Genomic DNA, 19,235 nt, shown 5'->3' with positions numbered 1-19,235 from the left:
ATTAGCTAACCGCCTGACGAATGTTATCAGCGACCTGGTCCATCCGGATCAGTCCGGTTTCATCCCGCACCGCAATACGGCTCTTAACTTGCGGCGCTTGCGGTGTTCTTGCAAGGGTGGCGTCGCTCCATGAACCGGCCATCTTGGCTTCTTTGGATGCCACGATGGCCTTTGATACTCTTGAGTGGCCTTATCTCTGGGCCGCTCTTGTGAAATTCGGATTCGGCCCCGGGTTCATCAGCAGGGTGAAACTTTTGTATGCGGAGCCCCTGGCGCAGGTGGTTGTGAATGGTCGGGTCTCAGCGTCATTTGTTCTCGGGAGGGGCACGCGACAGGGCTGCCCATTGTCACCACTGCTTTTTGCTCTTGCCCTTGAGCCGCTGGCTGCCTGGTTGCGCTGGGAGCCCTCGCTTAAGGGGATCCGGCTGTCCCCGGACTTTGAGGATCGCGTCTCGCTTTATGCGGATGATATGTTATTGTACCTTACGTCCCCTCGAAAATCTCTCAATGTTTTGTTCGATGTGCTCACTTCGTTTGGGAAAAATTCGGCCCTTGTTATCAACTGGGCTAAATCCTGTGTATACGTGCTCTCGGGCGGTCTTCCTCCGCTGCCTCGCAGATGCCCCATTCGGATCTCTGCGACGGGCTTTAAATACCTGGGGATCTTTATAACTTTAGACCCTGCGGCTCGCTACGCGCATAATCTGCTCCCCCCCCTTCAACGATTGAGACTCGACGTTGAGCGCTGGCGCGGGTTGCCGCTTTCGCCGCTCGGGCGCGCTGCCCTTTTTAAAATGATGGCCCTGCCGAGGTTTTTGTACGCGCTGCAGAATACGTTCGATATTATTCCGGCGAGCTACTTTAGGGAGGTTGAAAGCCTGCAGAGACGGTTAATTTGGGATGGACGTTCGCGTGTTTCCCTCGCTAAACTCACTCTTCCCTGGTATGATGGAGGTATAGCGTTGCCGGATGTTAGGCGTTACTATTGGGCCTCGCAACTGAGTGCGATCAATCACGCAACATACGCGCCTGCTCCTAACCCGGCGTCTGAGATGGATAAGTATTTGCTACCGGGCGGGGACTACAGGAGGGCACTCTACTCCAAGGCGGCGTGCAAGGATTTATCTGGACCTACCAAGGTTGCTGTACGAGTGTGGCATGCTGCAAATGCGTCCGTGGGTTGGGAAGGTCGATTGACTCGTGCGACCCCCTTGTATGCTTCTGAAAGGTTGGGATGTCTCTCTAAGACGAAAGGGTTTGACAAATGGGATATGATTGGTATTAGCTGCGTGGGCGATCTTTGGGTCAAGGGCAAAATCAAGACCTTTGCGGCACTACAGTCAGAATATGACTTGAGTGACAGGGAATTCTTCCGATACACACAGATTCACCATGCCTTGAGTTCGGTTCTCCCTGCAGGTACTGTCATCCCCGAGTCCTCCCCCCTTGAAGATAGGCTCCTTGACGGCCACGTCCCCGATAGTACCATTTCCCTGATATATAAGAAGTTGATCAACACCCGAGTGGATCTGTTAGTGCGTCTTAGGGAGGTCTGGACCGGCGATGGTTTGGAGCTGGACGACGAGGATTGGCAGGCTGCATTATCCTCGCCTAAGGAAGTCGCGATCCCTACCCGTCTCCGTTTCGTTCAGCTCAAGATCTTACATCGTGTATATATCACTGGTCCGCACTTGATTCGCATGGGTTATTCCTCGGACGGGTTATGTAAGCGTGGTTGTGGGATGCTTGGTAGTTTCCTCCACATACTTTGGGAGTGTCCGGAGGTGGTGCGGTTCTGGACGAATGTGCATACTGTGATGGGTAGAGTCATGGGGGTGGTGCTGCAGCCCGAAGCTAGGCGGTGCCTGTTGAATGTGTGGGAGCCGAATGATTATAGTGTGGGCCAGACGCAGTGGGCGACCTTGGGGAATATGATTGCCAAAAGAGATGTAGCGCAGTTGTGGGGTTCCCAGCACCCGCCCACGGTATCGGTGTGGAAGGAGAATATGGACTGGTGTATGTTCAGAGAGAAGACTGTGTATGTGGCGCGGGGCACACCCAGAAAATGGAATAGTATCTGGAGCCAATGGAACGCGTACCGTGGAAATCTATGTGCGCCTCCGTTTGTGGACAGCCCCGAAGTCCCTCTGTCCCCCTGATCCGGCATTCCATGTCTTGTGTGTTTTTTGTTATCCTTCAATTTGTTTCCCCGCTGGCCCCCTCCTCACAATATGTATTATTGATCTGTTGTGAATATCGTGCCTAGGTGTCCTCCTATGTGAACACATGTCCATGTACACTGTTTTCTTTTTGCCTTGTACTTTGTTTCTCTTTCTTTCAATAAAAAGTTTTTTTTTTAAAACACTGCAAATTTGGTACACAACCACACACAAGCACCTCCCTGTCTGCCAAATTCTAGAGACGAGTCCGAGGAGACATCAAACAGGAGAACACATCACACCGGTAGCACAGATGTCAGTACACGAGTGTGAAGAGGAAGCGAACTGCATAAGATGGACTGATTCACTCAGACAATGTAAAGGGGAAGACAAACGCATTCATGACATCCGAGATACTTAAGAAACTGAGAGGAGGTCATTACTATCATGCAAGAGAGGCAGAAATGAAATACCTTGGGATCAAACTCAAGAAACAAGTACGTGGTTATCGAATAACTTCTCCAGTGAATTGACAACGAAGGCACTTCGAGCAAGATACCCGGAGAAACATCTCAAAGATAACTCCGATGTGGAAAGCAGCTCGTCACGGACTACCCATTTCAGAAATCCACCCGTTAAGACATTCTCAAAGGAACGTTCTCAAAGGAAAGGGACAAAGAACTCCTCTGATTCAGAAGGCATGTCGGTCCGATCCTTCGAGTCGACCGAGTCATGGTCCCGACAACGGCCATGGCGTCAATCACCCGAACACACCAGAGAACCAAGGGACATTCTTCCCGTCAAGAGCAACATGTCTCACACCAATGTCCCTGAACACTCAATCACTCCACAAGACCCTTCCCTCCCCCCCAAGGCAGATCCATCTCCCTCCCCAGCTCCCTCCCCACTCTCACTCACGACACCCCCTCCCTTGCAACCAGTCCCACAGAACATACCGCCTCTCTTACCTTAGCATCTCCCCCTCTCTCCCCTCCCATTCTCAGCCCCCATTACCTTCCTGCCACCCCCACTGTCTTCAGCCTTCACTCTCTCTTCAACTCACCGGCACCGTCTCCCACTGACGACACTACTTATGTCTCCCACCCTCCACCTACTTCACCCACACCCCTCGTCCACAAATACTCCCACACTTCGAATGCCATCCCACTCATTATCACTGCAGAACCTTCCAACAACGCTAGCATATCCCCCCCCTCGATACCCTGCCCGCTTTCTAGCTCACTACCCAACCATTCACCAATGGCTCTCACCACCAACGCCATCTCCAATCCTCCTCTTGACCTGACTTTATCTACCCTCCAACAAGTCAAAGAGGATCTCCTACAAGTCAAAAAAGATGTCCACGATATCAAAGACCTTCTCTCCTCACAGCCCAGTCTACCTCCCACCATCCCACTACCCTACAAACGACGCACCCTCCCTAAATACCCTCGCCTCCAACGACCCCCGAGATGGCCGACTATCCCCGTTCGCAATAACTCCCACCGCCCCTGCCGTGTCCTCAACTCACTGTCTGACCGCGACCTATGCTCTCTCCTACGCTCTTATGGCCCAGGTCCGGTAAAACACATATCCAACACACACGTCCCCATACCCACGATTCTCTCAAATCCCCTGAGGCTCCCAACCCATAACAACAGAGGTTCCATCCCTAACAACCTCAGAAAAGTCCCCCTCTCTCTAGAAGGCTCGACCACCCTTCTCACTCCCAAACTCAAATGCATCCTACTCAACTGCAGATCGGCCCAGAGACACTCCTCCGACATCGCTGATCTCGTCTCAGCAATGGAGCTGGACCTAGCCATTCTGACTGAAACGTGGCTTACTGAAGCCTCTACCCCGATAATGAACATACTAGTCCCCCCCAACTATCACATCATTAGACTGGACAGGCCTGTCAAGACGGGCGGGGGAATTGCATGCATTTTTAGGAGCAACCTCTCCGTTACTAAAGCCGCCTCCCCCTCCCTTACCTCCTGTGAACTCCTCTGCCTCGATATCACCAGCGAGGGCAAACAAGTTTGTGCTTTACATCTCATCTATCACCCGCCTGGTGACAACCTCATATTCACCCAACAACTCATGGACACGATCACATCCAATGCCGGTCGGCAGATCACCCAAGTCTACCTGGGTGACTTTAACCTCCACTGGAATGATCAGAAAGACACAGAGGTGAATAGTCTCAAAACTTTCCTTAATGCGCTTGACCTCACCCAAATATGCGATAGACCAACACACGACAAAGGCTCGATACTCGATCTCATCATCGCCAAAGAGGACTCTACCCAACTGGAGGCGATCCAACCCTGCGACTGGTCAGATCACCACATTATCACCTTCTTTATTAACGAAAAAGTTAAACCTAACCCGGTTCAACCCACCAAATCCAAAACCTGGAAAATGGACATGAAGAATCTTAACCCCACTACCCTGCCTCCCCACATCGGCAGTCTCCTCCTTCCCCCTTCAGGTGTCTCGGATGTTCAATCACTGACCGACCACTACCTTGACTCTATGAAATCAATAGTCAATGAAGTCGCTCCATTGCAACTGAAGAGAGTCTCCAACAAAATTTCTAACCCCTGGTATGATGGCAGACTCAATGACGAAAGGCGTACTATGAGAATGGCACAGCGTACCTGGAGATCTGACCCCTCATCACTGCATCTAAAAACGCTTAAAAACAAGAGAAATGCCTACTTTAGGAAAATAAAGCGCACAAAGTCAGACTTCTTTAGCCGTCAGCTGGACCAAGCAAAAAACAGGCCAAGAAAACTGTTCGAACTAATTAAGACTCAAACAAAGACACAACCCTTACAATCAAACAACGCAACAAGCGACACCCCACACTGTGAAGCCTTCTCTGCTTTCTTTAAGCTAAAGACCGACAACATAAGAAACGACCTCGTCATGGATTTAAGCCGATTCCCCAACCACACCAGAATGTCTAACATTCAACCTAAAAACAAGGCATCCTGGCTGTACTTCGACACCTACTCGGAAGAAGCAATACACAAACTACTCTGCACCTTGAAGCCCTCTAATCACCTCACAGACCCCCTACCTGCTAATGCAGTAAAAGACTTCATCCCCTTGCTCCTCCCTCTTTGGACCAAAATCATCAACAGCTCCCTTCAACAAGGTCTCATCCCAGACTCCCTCAAGGTGGGGCAAGTCACACCTATACTCAAGAAACCCACAGCTGACCCGTCTGACCTGAACAATTACCGGCCCATCACCAATATCCCCACCCTAGCCAAACTGCTGGAGAAATGTGTCCAACTCCAACTAACAAAACACATTGACCAATTTGACCTCCTCAACCCTCACCAATCAGGCTTCCGAGCGAAACATAGCACGGAAACAGCTATGACACACATAATTGATGACGCCCTCCAAATCCTTGACCGCAATGAGTCCTGCCTCCTCATCCTTCTTGACCTCTCTTCAGCATTTGACACGGTCAAACATGAGAACTTATTGGAGCTGCTAAGCACTAGAATGGGTCTATCGGGAACTGTTCTCAAATGGTTTTCTTCCTTCCTTCATAACCGGTCGCAGAAGTTCAAGATTGACAATGTGCTATCTAAACCGGTGCCTGCAGATCTAGGTGTTCCACAAGGATATTCCCTCTCCCCCACACTGTTCAACCTCGTCATGGAACCGCTCGCCACCTTGCTCCAAGCATCCAATGTTCAATTCCATATGTACGCCGATGACACACAACTTTACCTAAAGCTACAATCCCCGGAAGATATCAAACTTCTGAATTCCACACTTAGCAACACTCAATCTTGGTTGGCCGATAATCACCTCAAACTAAATGCGCTGAAAACTGAGTTCCTACTCATCTCACCCCCGGCGAAAACTTCCACCACCCAAACTTGGCTCAATAACCTAACAGCACTCAATGTCCAACGTACTATCGTGGACTCAGCGAAATCCCTAGGCATCACAGTTGACGCCAAGCTCAACATGCAACAGCACGTTAGCAAAGCCACAAAAGGGGCTAATTTTCAAATCAACACACTGAGGAAACTTAAACCCTTCCTCCCTGCCAAAGACTTCCAAACTGCTGTACAAGCTTTAGTCATCCCTCGCATAGACTACGGAGTTGTGGCCCTCAGCGGACTCCCGCTTTCCACAACAGCACCCCTAAGAGCCTCCCTGAACGCTGCCGCGAGACTCATTACTGGCTCAAGAAAACATTCGCATATATCCCCAGACTTAAAATCTCTAAAATGGCTGCCTTTTGAAGCCAGAATACAGCTAAAAATTGCAGTAATGACACACTCAGCCGTGCATCACATGGCACCCAACTACCTCGCGCAAAAGTTGTCTATATCAGGAGGGTCGAGATCCAATCGTAGTACAAAAAATCTACTCCTGAAACCTCGCAGATTCCGGAAAGAAAAAACATACAAGCGCTCCTTCTCAGGAATGGCACCGGGATCTGGAATGCGCTCCCTCCGGAAACCAGGCTTATCTCCTCCACTGCACTCTTCAAGAAAGAGGTGAAAACAATCCTTCTGGCCAAGATCTCCTGAACTTTATAGATACTGGATCTGATACTCTGCATCGCTCTGTATCACTGATCACCTTGTTCTTTGGCACTATACTCCTACTTTATGATGTCACTACTACGCTACTCTCTTACTACCGACCAATATATGTTAACACTTTGGTGTATTGTCTCACCCTCCCGATGCCCCCACCCAGTGCTTTCTCTATCCTAAGAAATTGGTATAAGCCATCCACACATCCAAGGCTTTACCTAAACCCTTCTGTAGTAGGAGCAATGACTTGTGACGTCTTATATTACTTGTTTACCTGATTGTATTTTGATATGTTTCTGTACATTATTGTTATCCTACTATGTTAGTGATTACTATGCTGCTCCCATTATCTTGTTCATTCCTGTTGCCCCTACCCCTGTATCTGTGAAGCGCTCTGATATCTGTAAGGATCTTGTTCGCGCTATATAAACTTGTTCGCGCTATATAAAACTTTGAATAAATAAATAAATAAATAAAAAATAAACCTGTCATGTCAGTCACGGGTGTATCAAGACATAAATAATACACCGTCACCCCGGATGGGGTCAGCGAGGCTGACTCAAAAGGCCTACCAAAGGAAAACAGATACAGTGGACGTTATTAACCAGATGGAAAAGGACCAGTCAGTTGATCTGCAAGTGAAGCCAGACGCGTCAATAGAGAAAGGTCATCATCGGATAAGGGGAAAACATACACATACCCAGACGGTCCCAGGGTTCACCAGTCCCAAACGCGAGCGGGAGTGGATGAGACAACCAGAGAAAATCAGTCCTCAAGCCATACCAAGATGATCTCTTCAGATAGTACCTTACCGTCTGGTATCCAGGACTCTGAACAGGAGGACAGTGTTGCCTTCAACCGGACAAGACAAAAAGAAATAAAAATACATGCGGGTGCTCGGAAGAGAACCAGAACAACATCCCCTCAGAAAAGAGATCGGGCGCCAATCGAACAAGAGTCGCAAAGGAAGACAGAATACCGATATCAGATGAGCCCTTCACAGTCACCTCAGACACGGAAGGTGGGTGGATCACCCAGAAGCTGAGTGAAAACCACCACGAACCTGAGCATACGCACATCACACGAGACGTCGTGCAAGTGCAGAGATGCACTCTCGTAGTAAAGGATGCTCTCATCAAGACGACATAAAGCCACACAACGCAAGCTGAGATGCGTCTCCATAGCTCAAACGAAGGGCCCGCGGACCCGTGTGGCTGACCAAGGAACTATAACTATGTTGGACCCTAAGTTCATTTCGTTAACAAGGGGGAGATGTAATGTTGTGATGCAGTCTAGTAGCTGGGAGTGGGCGGAGCTAGGGGGCCAGAGGAAGAGGAGGAGCGGAGACAGGAAAGGGACAGTTAGAGTAGGGACGGGGACCGACCAAGAAGCAAAGAATAAAGCTCCTTGATAAACATATAGAAAGTGTTTTGTCGTTATTAAGACAAGGACACGACAGACGATTAAATCTGAGAGCAGAAATGCTTCATGTGTAGTTTAAGGCAGGGAGCCTTCTGTGCTGTGAAACCGAGGGAGGTGCAGGCAGCTTAACAAGCCTTATTGCTAGGGTGACTGCTTGCCTAAAAGCAATATAAATGCGCGCAACTGGATATTCTGCAAATGTAAAGGGTGCTTGGAAGACGGTATTGGCTTTAATAGATGGAATCACTTGAAACGTCCTCATGACATATTTATCATTTTGGTTGGTATTGCAAGGGAGTTACCAGCTGAGCCGTGAAGTTTGTGCTTTTAAAAGACTGTTGTAAAAAAATGACTTTATGTACAGTCTGGGTATTACTAAATCTTCATTTTGGAAGCACTTTTTGAAATTAAACCTTTGCACATTTCGTAGCAGTCTATCGAACATTTGGATTTTTTTAGCCCCACCTTTGACCCCTCCACCATGCTCGCTCACCCCGCCCCTATTGCGCACAGCATCACAGTTCCCATACTTTTTAATGCACTTCAAACACTGGTTGGCAGAATTTATATAATTGTGCAGGCATCAGATTCATAGAAAGGAACAACTAAGGGGGTTATTGAGCACCAAAGTAATGACCTGGTGTAGGTAACAAGACTCTGAGGAAAAGGAACATCTGATTAGATTGTTCTGAACCAAAATATGACTTTCATTAATAATCAGACTGGCTAAAGTGCACAAGACTTTTTTTTTAACAAGACGCTCTTTGCTCAGTTCAAACAAGTAGCATAATGTGACCACAACGCTCAGAGAGGGATCAGGAATATTACTATGGACAGAAACTATTGGCCAACAATTATATGCAATCATGAACATAGTGCGCAAACAAAAGCACAGAGTTCAAGCAGACAACAATAAAGAATATACAAGAAAAAGAGAATTATCGAAAGAATGCAGAGCTGAGAAAATTGATGGAAATGCAGCCAAAGCGGAGGACCTTTGAACAGATATTGCTGCCCCTACAGAATAAATATGGCACCAGAAACACACAAAAGCAGTAGATTCATATCTGCCATGAGAACAGGCTTGAAAGGGAAGTCCCTGGCTAGCATATAAACCAGAAATAAACCACTCTCATCTGACACAGGAAGAGAGGCTTCTGACAACCTAGCATAAACAAGGTTGAGAGCAGGACATCTATGTGGACAAAAGGAACAAGAAACTCCAATATGGGCATGGAAGCAGAAGGACTATAAGTCAAGTAAATATACACACAACCACGAAATGGAGACCCAGGAGAAGAGCAGGAGAGTAATTACCATGGTGTAGCGCCACAGTGTCTAGAGTGAGAGTGGTAGGGACCCAGCTCGCCCTGCACTGTATGCAGTTATTCTAGCGGCCACCTGCTCACATTTTTTAAAACACAAAGTGGCATATTTACAAGCCCCTAGTGCCACCGGAGTGGCACTTTTTTTGACGCTCCGGTAGCGCTCTATGGAAGCCCATATGTACAAGGCCACGCAAAGCCACCCTGTGTGGCTTTTCATGGTATTGTAAATACGGCCCATTTTCACGCATCACTTTGCGTGAAAGGGGCGTGCAATGGGTGTTGCTGTGGGTGTTCCATCGCAACACAGATTGCTTTTTAGGTCTCGGCTAGCGTAAGACTGCGCACATGCGTTAGGGTACGTTACACTAGCGAGGTTAAGCCCCATCCCTCTTTTCCATTGGCTGGCGTCACCATTCATGGTAAACGGTGGCCAGCCATTGGAAAAGAGGTGTTAGTGACGTACTCTTTTCTCTTTTGAAGACGTCCCACTTGGACTGGCTTCCTTGACTTACTGCTGTGGTAAAAGGTTACTTATCTTCTTTATGGGGCTTCTTTATGGCTCCAAACAGATGACCCCATAACGAAGATAAGAAACCTTTTACCCCAGCAGGAAGTCATGCCGAGCCCGTCCAAGTGGGACGGCTCTAAAAGAGAAATTTCTTTCGTTTTAGTATAATCGCGGCACCCGCACTTTACTTTTAAAATGTTACAAGTAAAGCGCGGGTGCCGCAATTAAACCAAAATGTGTTGCTGGGATCAGCATAAATGATGGTTGAAACGTGCCCTGCACCCTGGCTGCCTCCTCACCCCTGTGCCCACCCCTGTCAGACCTCTTCCTGCTGTTACACGATGGGTTGTTCTGTAACACTCAGCGGGCAGCAGTCTAAACCCGGCAGAGCAGACACGGGGGAAAATGGCTGCTCCCACACCTCCAATCTGGAGAAAACACATTGAGTCAAAGCCCTGTTCCTGCCCTAAGACCAACCGTCTGCCTGTCCTGTACCCACATCACCCACGGCACCCGCGATAATACCAAAATGAAAGAAAAAGATTTTTTTTCTATTTCTTTCATTTTGGTATAATCGCGGCACCCGCGCTTTACTTGTAACATTTTAAAAGTAAACCGTGGGTGCCGCGATTATACCAAAATGAAAGAAATAGATGTTTTTCTATTTCTTTCATACACACACACACACAGAGCCACACACACACACACAGAGCCACACACACACACACACAGAGCCACACACACACACAGAGCCACACACTTCCAGCCCAGGCAAGAGCCCAGAGCAAGGACGCTCGTGTATAAAATGCCAACAGTGAACGACTGCTGCATTTTCCAAGATGGCTGCCTGCCGCAGAGTGCCTGTTTCTGCTTCAAATGCCAGGGGATCCCCACCCTCCACCCATTCTCGTATCCACAACCTCCTCTTGCCCCTGTGACCCGTCTGATCCCAGCCCCAGGAGGGGTGGGGGTACCCAATCACACCCCACCCGTGCAAATCAGGCGAAGTTGAACTTCATGGTAATTTGCTAAAACTTTGAAAAAAGCACTTTTGTGCATTTTTCAAAGTTTCATGTTGCGCACACACATGCCATTAGGGCATGTGTGTGTGCAACATATGTGCAGATATCAATTTCAGGGGTGTCATTTTGACACCCTTGCACGCTTGAAATTGCATGAGCAATTTGCGAGTACCTACTGGTACTCGCAAATTGCTCATGCAATCTCCACTTCATTCCTATGGGCCTGTAGGCCTATAGGAATGAATGGGACAGCATTCCTTAATTGCGACTAGCAATTTACGAGTAGCAATTAAGGAATTTTTAGGAATCGCTATTTTAATAGCTATTCCTACATGCATAGGCTTTTGCTATTCCTAAATAGCGATTCCTTAAAAATCGCTATTTAGGAATAGCAAAAGGCTACGTTGATGCATCTGCCAGTACATGTACAAAACATGTCTTTCCCTAATTATTAATGTTAGGAGAGGCTTACTATAATTCTCTTTTCTATCTCTTGCCCTAACTTTCCTATTCCACTTTCCTGAAGTATTGCACATAACTCATTCTCTATTCTTTCATTACCCTCTGTGTCATTACTCTCCCTTCTTACCATCTGGATGCCCATTCTATTGACTGCTTCACTTATCTTCTCCAGTGCGTTGCTCTGGTGCCTTCTTCTCTCACCATCTACTTTATGATGTCTTCGGTTCAGTTGAGTTGCTAGTCTCCTTACACCTGTGTTCCATGATCAATTTGATGTGTCATCAGTGATGTCATCAATGTTGTCAATTAACGTGCCATGAGTGATGTAATATGGGTGGTCGTAAGCAGTGCGTTATGTGGGTGCAATTTATAGTCAGTCATACCCCTGGTGACTTTGAGTGGTTATTTTGTTTTTTAAACGTTAGCTCATAAGTCATTTCATCAGTTAACTATAGCATCACTTTAACCTTTGCTTATTTTGGTATTTTTGGGGCAATTGTTGACTATATTCTAAGTTGAGCATAGGCCAAACCTCATGGGTGATCTGCATCCAACTCCCTGCAAGTGTCCAACACCCACCCATGCGCACAGCCTCTGGCGAGGCCCTGCACCAAATCCCAGCAGGTGACCTTCAGCCAAATTCCTGCAGGCACCCAACCAACCCCTGTGGTGCACAACCTTTGCCTGTGCAAAAAGGAGGTGATTGGCAACAATGTCCATCCTCCTGCAGGCAGCCATTCCCCGGCCCCTCGGCACATGACTTTCACCAGTGTACAACCGAGGAATGACTGCACGGCGTGGCCTCCAGCTAAGCCCTGCTCCTAACGCCCCACAGGCAGCTAAGCCTACAGCCTGTGCAATGGCAGTCTAGGCTACGACCAGACCCTTCTAACATTCTTTTACATTTATTATTGGACCCGATGAACTTGATTGGACCTGAGGTACCACAAAGGAGAGCCTCGCTAGATATCATGGATCCAGCTTTTGGGCCAACCAACCCATCCACTCAGGGTCAGGGTGTGCTAATTGATCTCTTATATGCCCATCTCTTTTTCAGGACTCGGATTCCAAGTCCCTGAGTCCTGTAATGTTGGACGCAACATTTCTCTCATGTTGTGGCCTGTCAATCACATCATTTCTGTACTGCTGATCCTTCTCCAGATCCGCTGCACGAAAGTAGTTGATAGGAGAGTCAGCTCCCACATTCAATCAGAACAGACTATTTTTTTTTAAATGTTGTGAGTCAAGGGAGTACTGCATGGTTCACATCTCTCTAACATTTTATCAGAGTTAACCACTTCATGCCCTCCTGAGCACCTGTCTAAATGCCAACTTATCGAAAACTAATTAACAGAATTGCGCTAAATGATTTTTAAAAAATCACACATTTCTGAGTAAAGGTCTAACTTTGTGCCACCTTTGGTATAATTCCAATCAGCATTTTTTCGGTATGGTAAAGCAAACTTTCTTATGGAAATTAAAATGGGGAATTGTGTGTGGGGGGCTGGGTCAGCCCACTTTCGTTATTAGCTCTCTTCACTATGAGAAGTTGCATTTTTCCTCTTGCACATGTGCCCATCTGCCCAGAAATTAGCCCACTTCAGTGTCAGGGCTGATAGGCCATCTATGTTCTCATTTCTGGCACAATGTAATGTTTTTTATTTGTTGATTTTACAATGTCATTTTTTACTTACTTTTTTTGCAAGCATTTGCACGCCACCTTTAGACATCAGCCGTGTTTATTACTTCATAGCACTTTTAATGTCCATTGCATAGGTTTGCCAAAACCAGTAGTACATACAAAACAAATAGATGCTCTCCCACGCCCAGCCTATTGTCTTTGCCAGTGCCTGTTTTCTTTTCTGGTCTGTGTTTTAAATCCATGGATTCTCTCTGACCTCTGCAAACCACTTCTGCATCAGTATTTCTTCTTTTCTGCAGGGCTGCCCACATGCCTAGTCTGTGTGTGCCTAGGCACATCTGTGTACTGTGATGATGCCGACCTTAAAAGCATCCCGAAGCTGCCAAAGGAGACCACCTACCTGTATGCCCGCTTTAACCAGATCACCCGCATCCGAGCTGCGGACTTCACTGGGCTAAGTATGAGATCTCTTTCCTTTCTGAAACGGTAGCTTCCAGCCTATCTCTTCAGGTCTTGGGGCAGTCAGTGACTACTGTGCAGTATCCAAAAAGTGGTTCTTTGGTTTGTTACTGATGTCCAAGAGGCTCCAATATCATTACAATTATATAATAAACTGACTTCTTTTAGGCGCTTGACTTGGCAGGAGTAGTGAAATCGAGCAGTTTAGAGTACTCTTGGAGGTGGTAGCATTTAGAAGCTTAGATACAGCACAGCATGACACAGTAACTAGCACGCAATAAACCGAGTGCCCAGCCAGTGCTATAACGTCAGAGACAAATAGGATTGGCATTAAAAGCCACCAGAAAAGAAAAGTTACAACTATGCTATGCAAAAAAGAAACAAAACAGTGTCAACACCTTCTGTGGCCAGGATATGATAGCAGGATGTTTACAGTGTTTATAATCTAGATTTTTGTATCGCATTAAAGCCGCTCACCAATACTAACCCATAGGGCAGTGCTCTAGTGTTCTTAGAAGTCTTCCAGACTTTTCAGCTTTACTTTGAAATTTGTAAACAAAACAGTACAGGGGACTGAAATGCCAAATAGCTGGTTACTGTGTAGCTGAGTCGCTACAAGAAGTCTGTTATCAGTGTCTCTGACAGTAAGTGCAAAGTGGACATCTTAGTAGGTTTGAAACTCTGCAGGTGCAGTTCCATTTTAAACGATTCCAAACATCATTATCGGAAAACTCTCCAGTCAATCTAGACAACGGTCCAACCAAGAAAAAAAATAAATGTTAGGGTGCTATGGCTAGTTCACTATTTTGGGTCTTGTTTGACACATTGTCTAACAAATACAATCAGAAATCATATGCAGTCAAGACATTTTTAGAGGGGAGGGGGCCAGTTAAGGATCCTACTTGTCTCGTGGTCTTTCGTGACATTTTGTATATGGGACAACATGTGAATTGTGTCAGCACAACCCCAAAGCTGTCCCCATGTCTAAAAAAAAAAACCTTTGGATCCGTTTCTTGAATGTACTCTAATAGTCAAGTTTGTCCGGGTGTGGAGGAAACCAGTGAAATTGGGTAACTAAGCAAAAGAAAATTCTGAACTACTCCTAATGGTAAACTGGGTTAGGGTATGACAGCAAATTTAAAATCGATTATCTCTGGAACCATAATAGTAGGCAGGTGTTGGCACCTTTAACGCCCGGAGCCGGGCAGGGCCAGTGCCAGCTTGCCAAATGGGTTGGAAGGAAATTGCATCTGTAGTTCCACTAATCCTTGTGAATATCTTTAGTTGCTTCAGTTTCTCTGGCTAGCTGAGCTGCAAATACCACATTACTCCTGTAAGACTCATTCATTTTAAATGAGTTCCTTCAACCAGCTGGACCATAGGAAGATCTTTTTGCCCAGTCAGGGGCTTACTCTGCTCATGCAAGAGTAGTTCAAGCTCCTCTACATCTGGTTGGTCACTTTGGTAAGGATTCTCCAGAGTCCAGTACAGATGTGCGGAACCCCCAAGACGTCTGACAAATTGCAAGTCAGCGGCTCAAGAGGGAAGTATGTATCTTTCTTTGGGGTAGAGATTATGTGCCAATGAGTGAGCGAGTGCATACTATGGACTTTGTCCAAAGGAATCTAGGTGCTAGGACTGAGACAAATGCACAGAGAAATGGCCTAACCAAAAGACTAAATGAATACAACCTTATCAGTAAAAGAGGTGGCACGTCAGAGCCTTGAACAAGATAGACTATCTGAAAAAAATCAAGAGACAGCTGGTTCCAGGGCTGCAGATTTAAAACAGGGAAAGCGCTGCCTCCCAGTTGGGTATGATGAAAATATAGAACAGAAGAGAAAAAGACCATCCCAGGCTTGGCCCTGTGTTTTTCACATTATGCATGCATATGCATATGCATACCATGGGCCACTGGGAGGTACTGCAGCGCACTGAGGCCCCCTTACACATGGTCAAGTTTCCGGAGATTATAGGAGAGGTCTAATCTCTATGTTTTGTGTTGTGCAACTTGAAGCTTATGGGTCAAGAGACCAAAAGACCCAGATAGCTTGAGATGCCATGATCATATCTTGAGAGGATTGTAACTCCCATTACTGTCACTCGCAAGTCTTGGAGATTAAAAGTATCAACTTTCTGAGGAGTCTCATTTGATGGAAATAAGAGGCCACTATAGCATGTCCCTGTTTCCCCAACTTCTGGTCCTTGACAAGGCCATTTGAAGTAATTCTGTGTCTTAACATTAACTTGTTACGCTGAACATAAGGAGATGCATCCTTGATCTTTGTCCTGTTTTCGCGCGCTTTCTTAAAGCATGTACATTAGTCAAAGCAAACAGAAGGAGAGGATGGACAGAGCGCTGAAACTTTTCAGACACTCACCCCGATGGACAGAGCGCTGAAACTTTTCAGACACTCACCCCCAGTCACAGATCTGGGTTGAATCCATCATCATTCTTTAGCTCACTTTGGCACACAAGTTCAGACATAGCTATATGCAAATCAGTCTTGACCCTGTGCCTCATGGGAACAGTCCAGCCCAAACTGCCAAGCCATGTCTTCCCTGGATGGGAAACAAGCATCCTGTGACCGGTTTCTGGGTAAAACACGTCATCAGCCAGGCTAGCTTGAATCCAGTGGCAAAGTGAGCAAGGGACCCACGTCTGGGCATACCCTGCCAACTTAGGGTGAACAAAGCAAACACAAGGAGATGATGGACAGAGCGCTGAAACTTTTCAGACTCTCACCCCCAGTCACAGATCTGGGTTGAATCCATAATCATTCTTTAGCTCACTTTGCCACCCAGTTCAGACATAGCTTTATGCAAATCAGTCTTGACCCTGTGCCTCATGGGAACAGTCCAGCCCCAACTGCCAAGCCATGTCTTCCCTGGACCTAGGATATTGGTTTTCAATCCAGGGAGAACCTGGCTTGGCAGTTCGGGATGGACTGTTCCCATGAGGCATAGGGTCAAGACTGATTTGCATATGGCTGGGTTCAAACTGTTATGTTATGTTATGTTAGCTGGTGTTTTATTGAGCGCTCAGCTACTCTAGCAGAGTGTCCCGGCGCTATCAGACCCATAACAACAGAGCCCCGGCGAAAAGGAGGAGACTTATTGGCCAAACAGCCACGTTTTGAGCTCCTTTCTAAACGATAGTAGGCTCTCATTCTTTCTTAAAGACAATGGGAGGGCATTCCAGGCCCGGGGTGCAAGATATTTAAAAGACTGCCCACCGATCCGGGCACGCCTAATTACCGGGACCGTGGTCAGAGACAGTGACGCCGAGCGCAAGGCTCTGGAGGGGAGATGAAAACCAATTCTCTTCCTCAGCTAGAGGGCACCAGTGCCATGGAGTGCCTTGAACGCCATGGTGAGAACCTTAAACTCAATGCGTTTCTGAATTGGTAGCCAATGAAGAGACTCCAACAGTGCCGCAGCATGGGATCGATGGCCGAGGCCAAAGATTGCACGTGCGGCCGAATTCTGCACTACCTGCAGGCGTGAAAGAAGGTACTTCGGGAGACCCAAATAAAGGGCGTTAGCGTAGTCCAGCCTAGTCCTATCATAGCTTGGACCGTGGTTTTCCTATGGGTGATGGATAGGAAAGGGAGGAATTTCCTTAGTATTTTCAGTATCCCGAAACACTGACCGACCAGGCTCAGAATCTGAGGTTTAAAAGTAAGACAATTGTCCATCCTAACACCAAGATTCCTAGCCACTGAGGCCACAGCAGAAGGAGGAAACATATCCGCCAGCCACCAGGACTTCCAACAGGGATTCGGAGGACAGCCAAATAAAAGAACCTCAGATTTGTCCGAGTTGCATTTCAGCTGGTTAAGTTGAAACCAGGCAAAAACTGCACCCAGACAGCTTTTAATACGATCCCCGTTAAAGTCCATATTTTTCCCACATGTGAAAAGAAGCTGAGTATCGTCAGCGTATGAGACAATCTGGGCGCCGAATGACTCAACCAGCGCCGCCAAAGGGGACATATAAATGTTGAAAAGGGTGGGGCTTAATATCGACCCTTGGGGTACTCCCACCTCCAGAGACGGCACTGCCACCGAGTACGGAGGAGCCCATACTGTCTGTTGCCGGTTAGAGAGGAAGGACTTAAACCATCTGAACACCGTTCCACCGATGCCAATCTCCAAGAGTCTAACCAATAGGCGGTCGTGTGGAACGGTGTCAAACGCCGCCGAGAGATGGAGCAACACCAGCAGAGCCTTCCCTCCGGTGTCCTGAACCTCCTTAATAGCCTCTGCCACCTTCAGCAGTGCCGTTTCCGTGCTCATATTCGCACGGAAACCTGATTGGGTATAATGCAGGACACCGTGTGACTCAACAAAATCTGAAAGAACGGACTGAACATGCTTTTCCGCCACCTTAGCCAAGACCGGGAGCAAAGAGATAGGCCGGTAATTAGCATGGATGGCAGGATCCAAAGAGGATTTCTTCAAAAGAGGAAGAACCAGCGCCTGTTTCCAGGCAAACGGCACTATCCCTTTCTCCAATGAACGATTTAAAATCGGATTAACAATGGGGTTGATGACATGTGCCACTTTGGCTAGAAACTTAGCGGGGCATGGGTCCAGCGGGGAGCCAGATTTCATTCTAGAAAGAAATTCTAATGAGACTTGAGGCTCAATGGGAGGAAAGCTCGACAAACTGGGCTGCCCCGAGTCGGATACAGAGGAATGGGGTCCTGGATTAGACACTTCCCCTATCACAACAGATGGAAAAGTTGCCTGGATGCTTTTGATCTTGTGAGCAAAGAAGCTTGCCATTTGCATGACCCAAGGTTCTGATAAGGAGCACTTCGGAGTGATGGAGGCTGGCGATGTGAATTCCTTCACAATCAGGAAGATCTCTTTGCTGGAGTTGGTAGCCTCCTCAATCCTTCGAGCAAAATAGGCTTTCTTGGCAAAATAGATTTCCTTGTGGTAGGCCTTAATACAGCACCTATAGGCCTCCCTCGATGGTTCCAGATATTTTGATCGCCATGCTCTTTCGGCCTTCTTGCAGAGCCGTCGACTGGTATTGAGCGCTGGCGTGAACCATGGGGCAGACGCTCGAGTAAAGTTCTTAGAGGTCCGTTTAGGCGGTGCCAATTCTCCCAAACACTGCGTGAGCCACGTTTGAAAGCGGAACAGGTCCTCCTCTATGTCACCCGTCGATGCACAGGGATGATTTAACAGATATTGTTCAATCATATCCGGTGTTACTCGATGGAGGGCATGGGACATCCGGGGCTGACACCCATTGTCCCTAATAGTCAGGGTGGTTTTATACTGGATATTAAAGGTCACCAGTAAATGATCAGACCACAACACGGGAAGGGGGGGAGACGCTATAATAGGCATAGTGGAGAAAATTTGATCCAATATATGCCCCTTTGTTGTGGGTAGGAAACACTACATAGGGTGACAAGCCCAGTGGAGTAGTGATGTCTAAGACTTTGATGGTGTCCGCCGCTTCTGTTACATCGAAATGAATGTTAAAATCGCCCAGAAGAACGAAGTGTTTAAACTGAACACTCATTACCGAAATCACGGAATCCAGCCCCTCGTGAAACGATCCGATAGGACCTGGGGGTCTGTGGACCAACAGACCCGCACAAGATTGGGAGGGTGAAAGTGTCAGACAGAAT

The 19,235-nt window shown here is 47.3% G+C and overlaps 1 protein-coding gene across 4 annotated transcripts in view; it reads left to right on the top strand.

The window, feature by feature from the left end:
• Window positions 1-19,235, top strand: part of OPTC (opticin) — a 72,166-nt gene that overhangs the window by 31,792 nt on the left and 21,139 nt on the right. For all 4 annotated transcript variants that reach the window (XM_078644687.1, XM_078644688.1, XM_078644691.1 and 1 more), the window contains exon 4: window positions 13,423-13,581. In XM_078644687.1, the coding sequence (XP_078500813.1) occupies window positions 13,423-13,581 (159 nt within the window). The remainder of the gene's footprint in view (window positions 1-13,422; window positions 13,582-19,235) is intronic.

This window comes from Lissotriton helveticus, chromosome 5_1 (assembly GCF_964261635.1).
Source record: "Lissotriton helveticus chromosome 5_1, aLisHel1.1, whole genome shotgun sequence".
NCBI lineage: Eukaryota > Metazoa > Chordata > Amphibia > Caudata > Salamandridae > Lissotriton > Lissotriton helveticus.
Note: the sequence above shows the minus strand (reverse complement) of the source record. Positions and strands in the feature narration are given on the sequence as shown.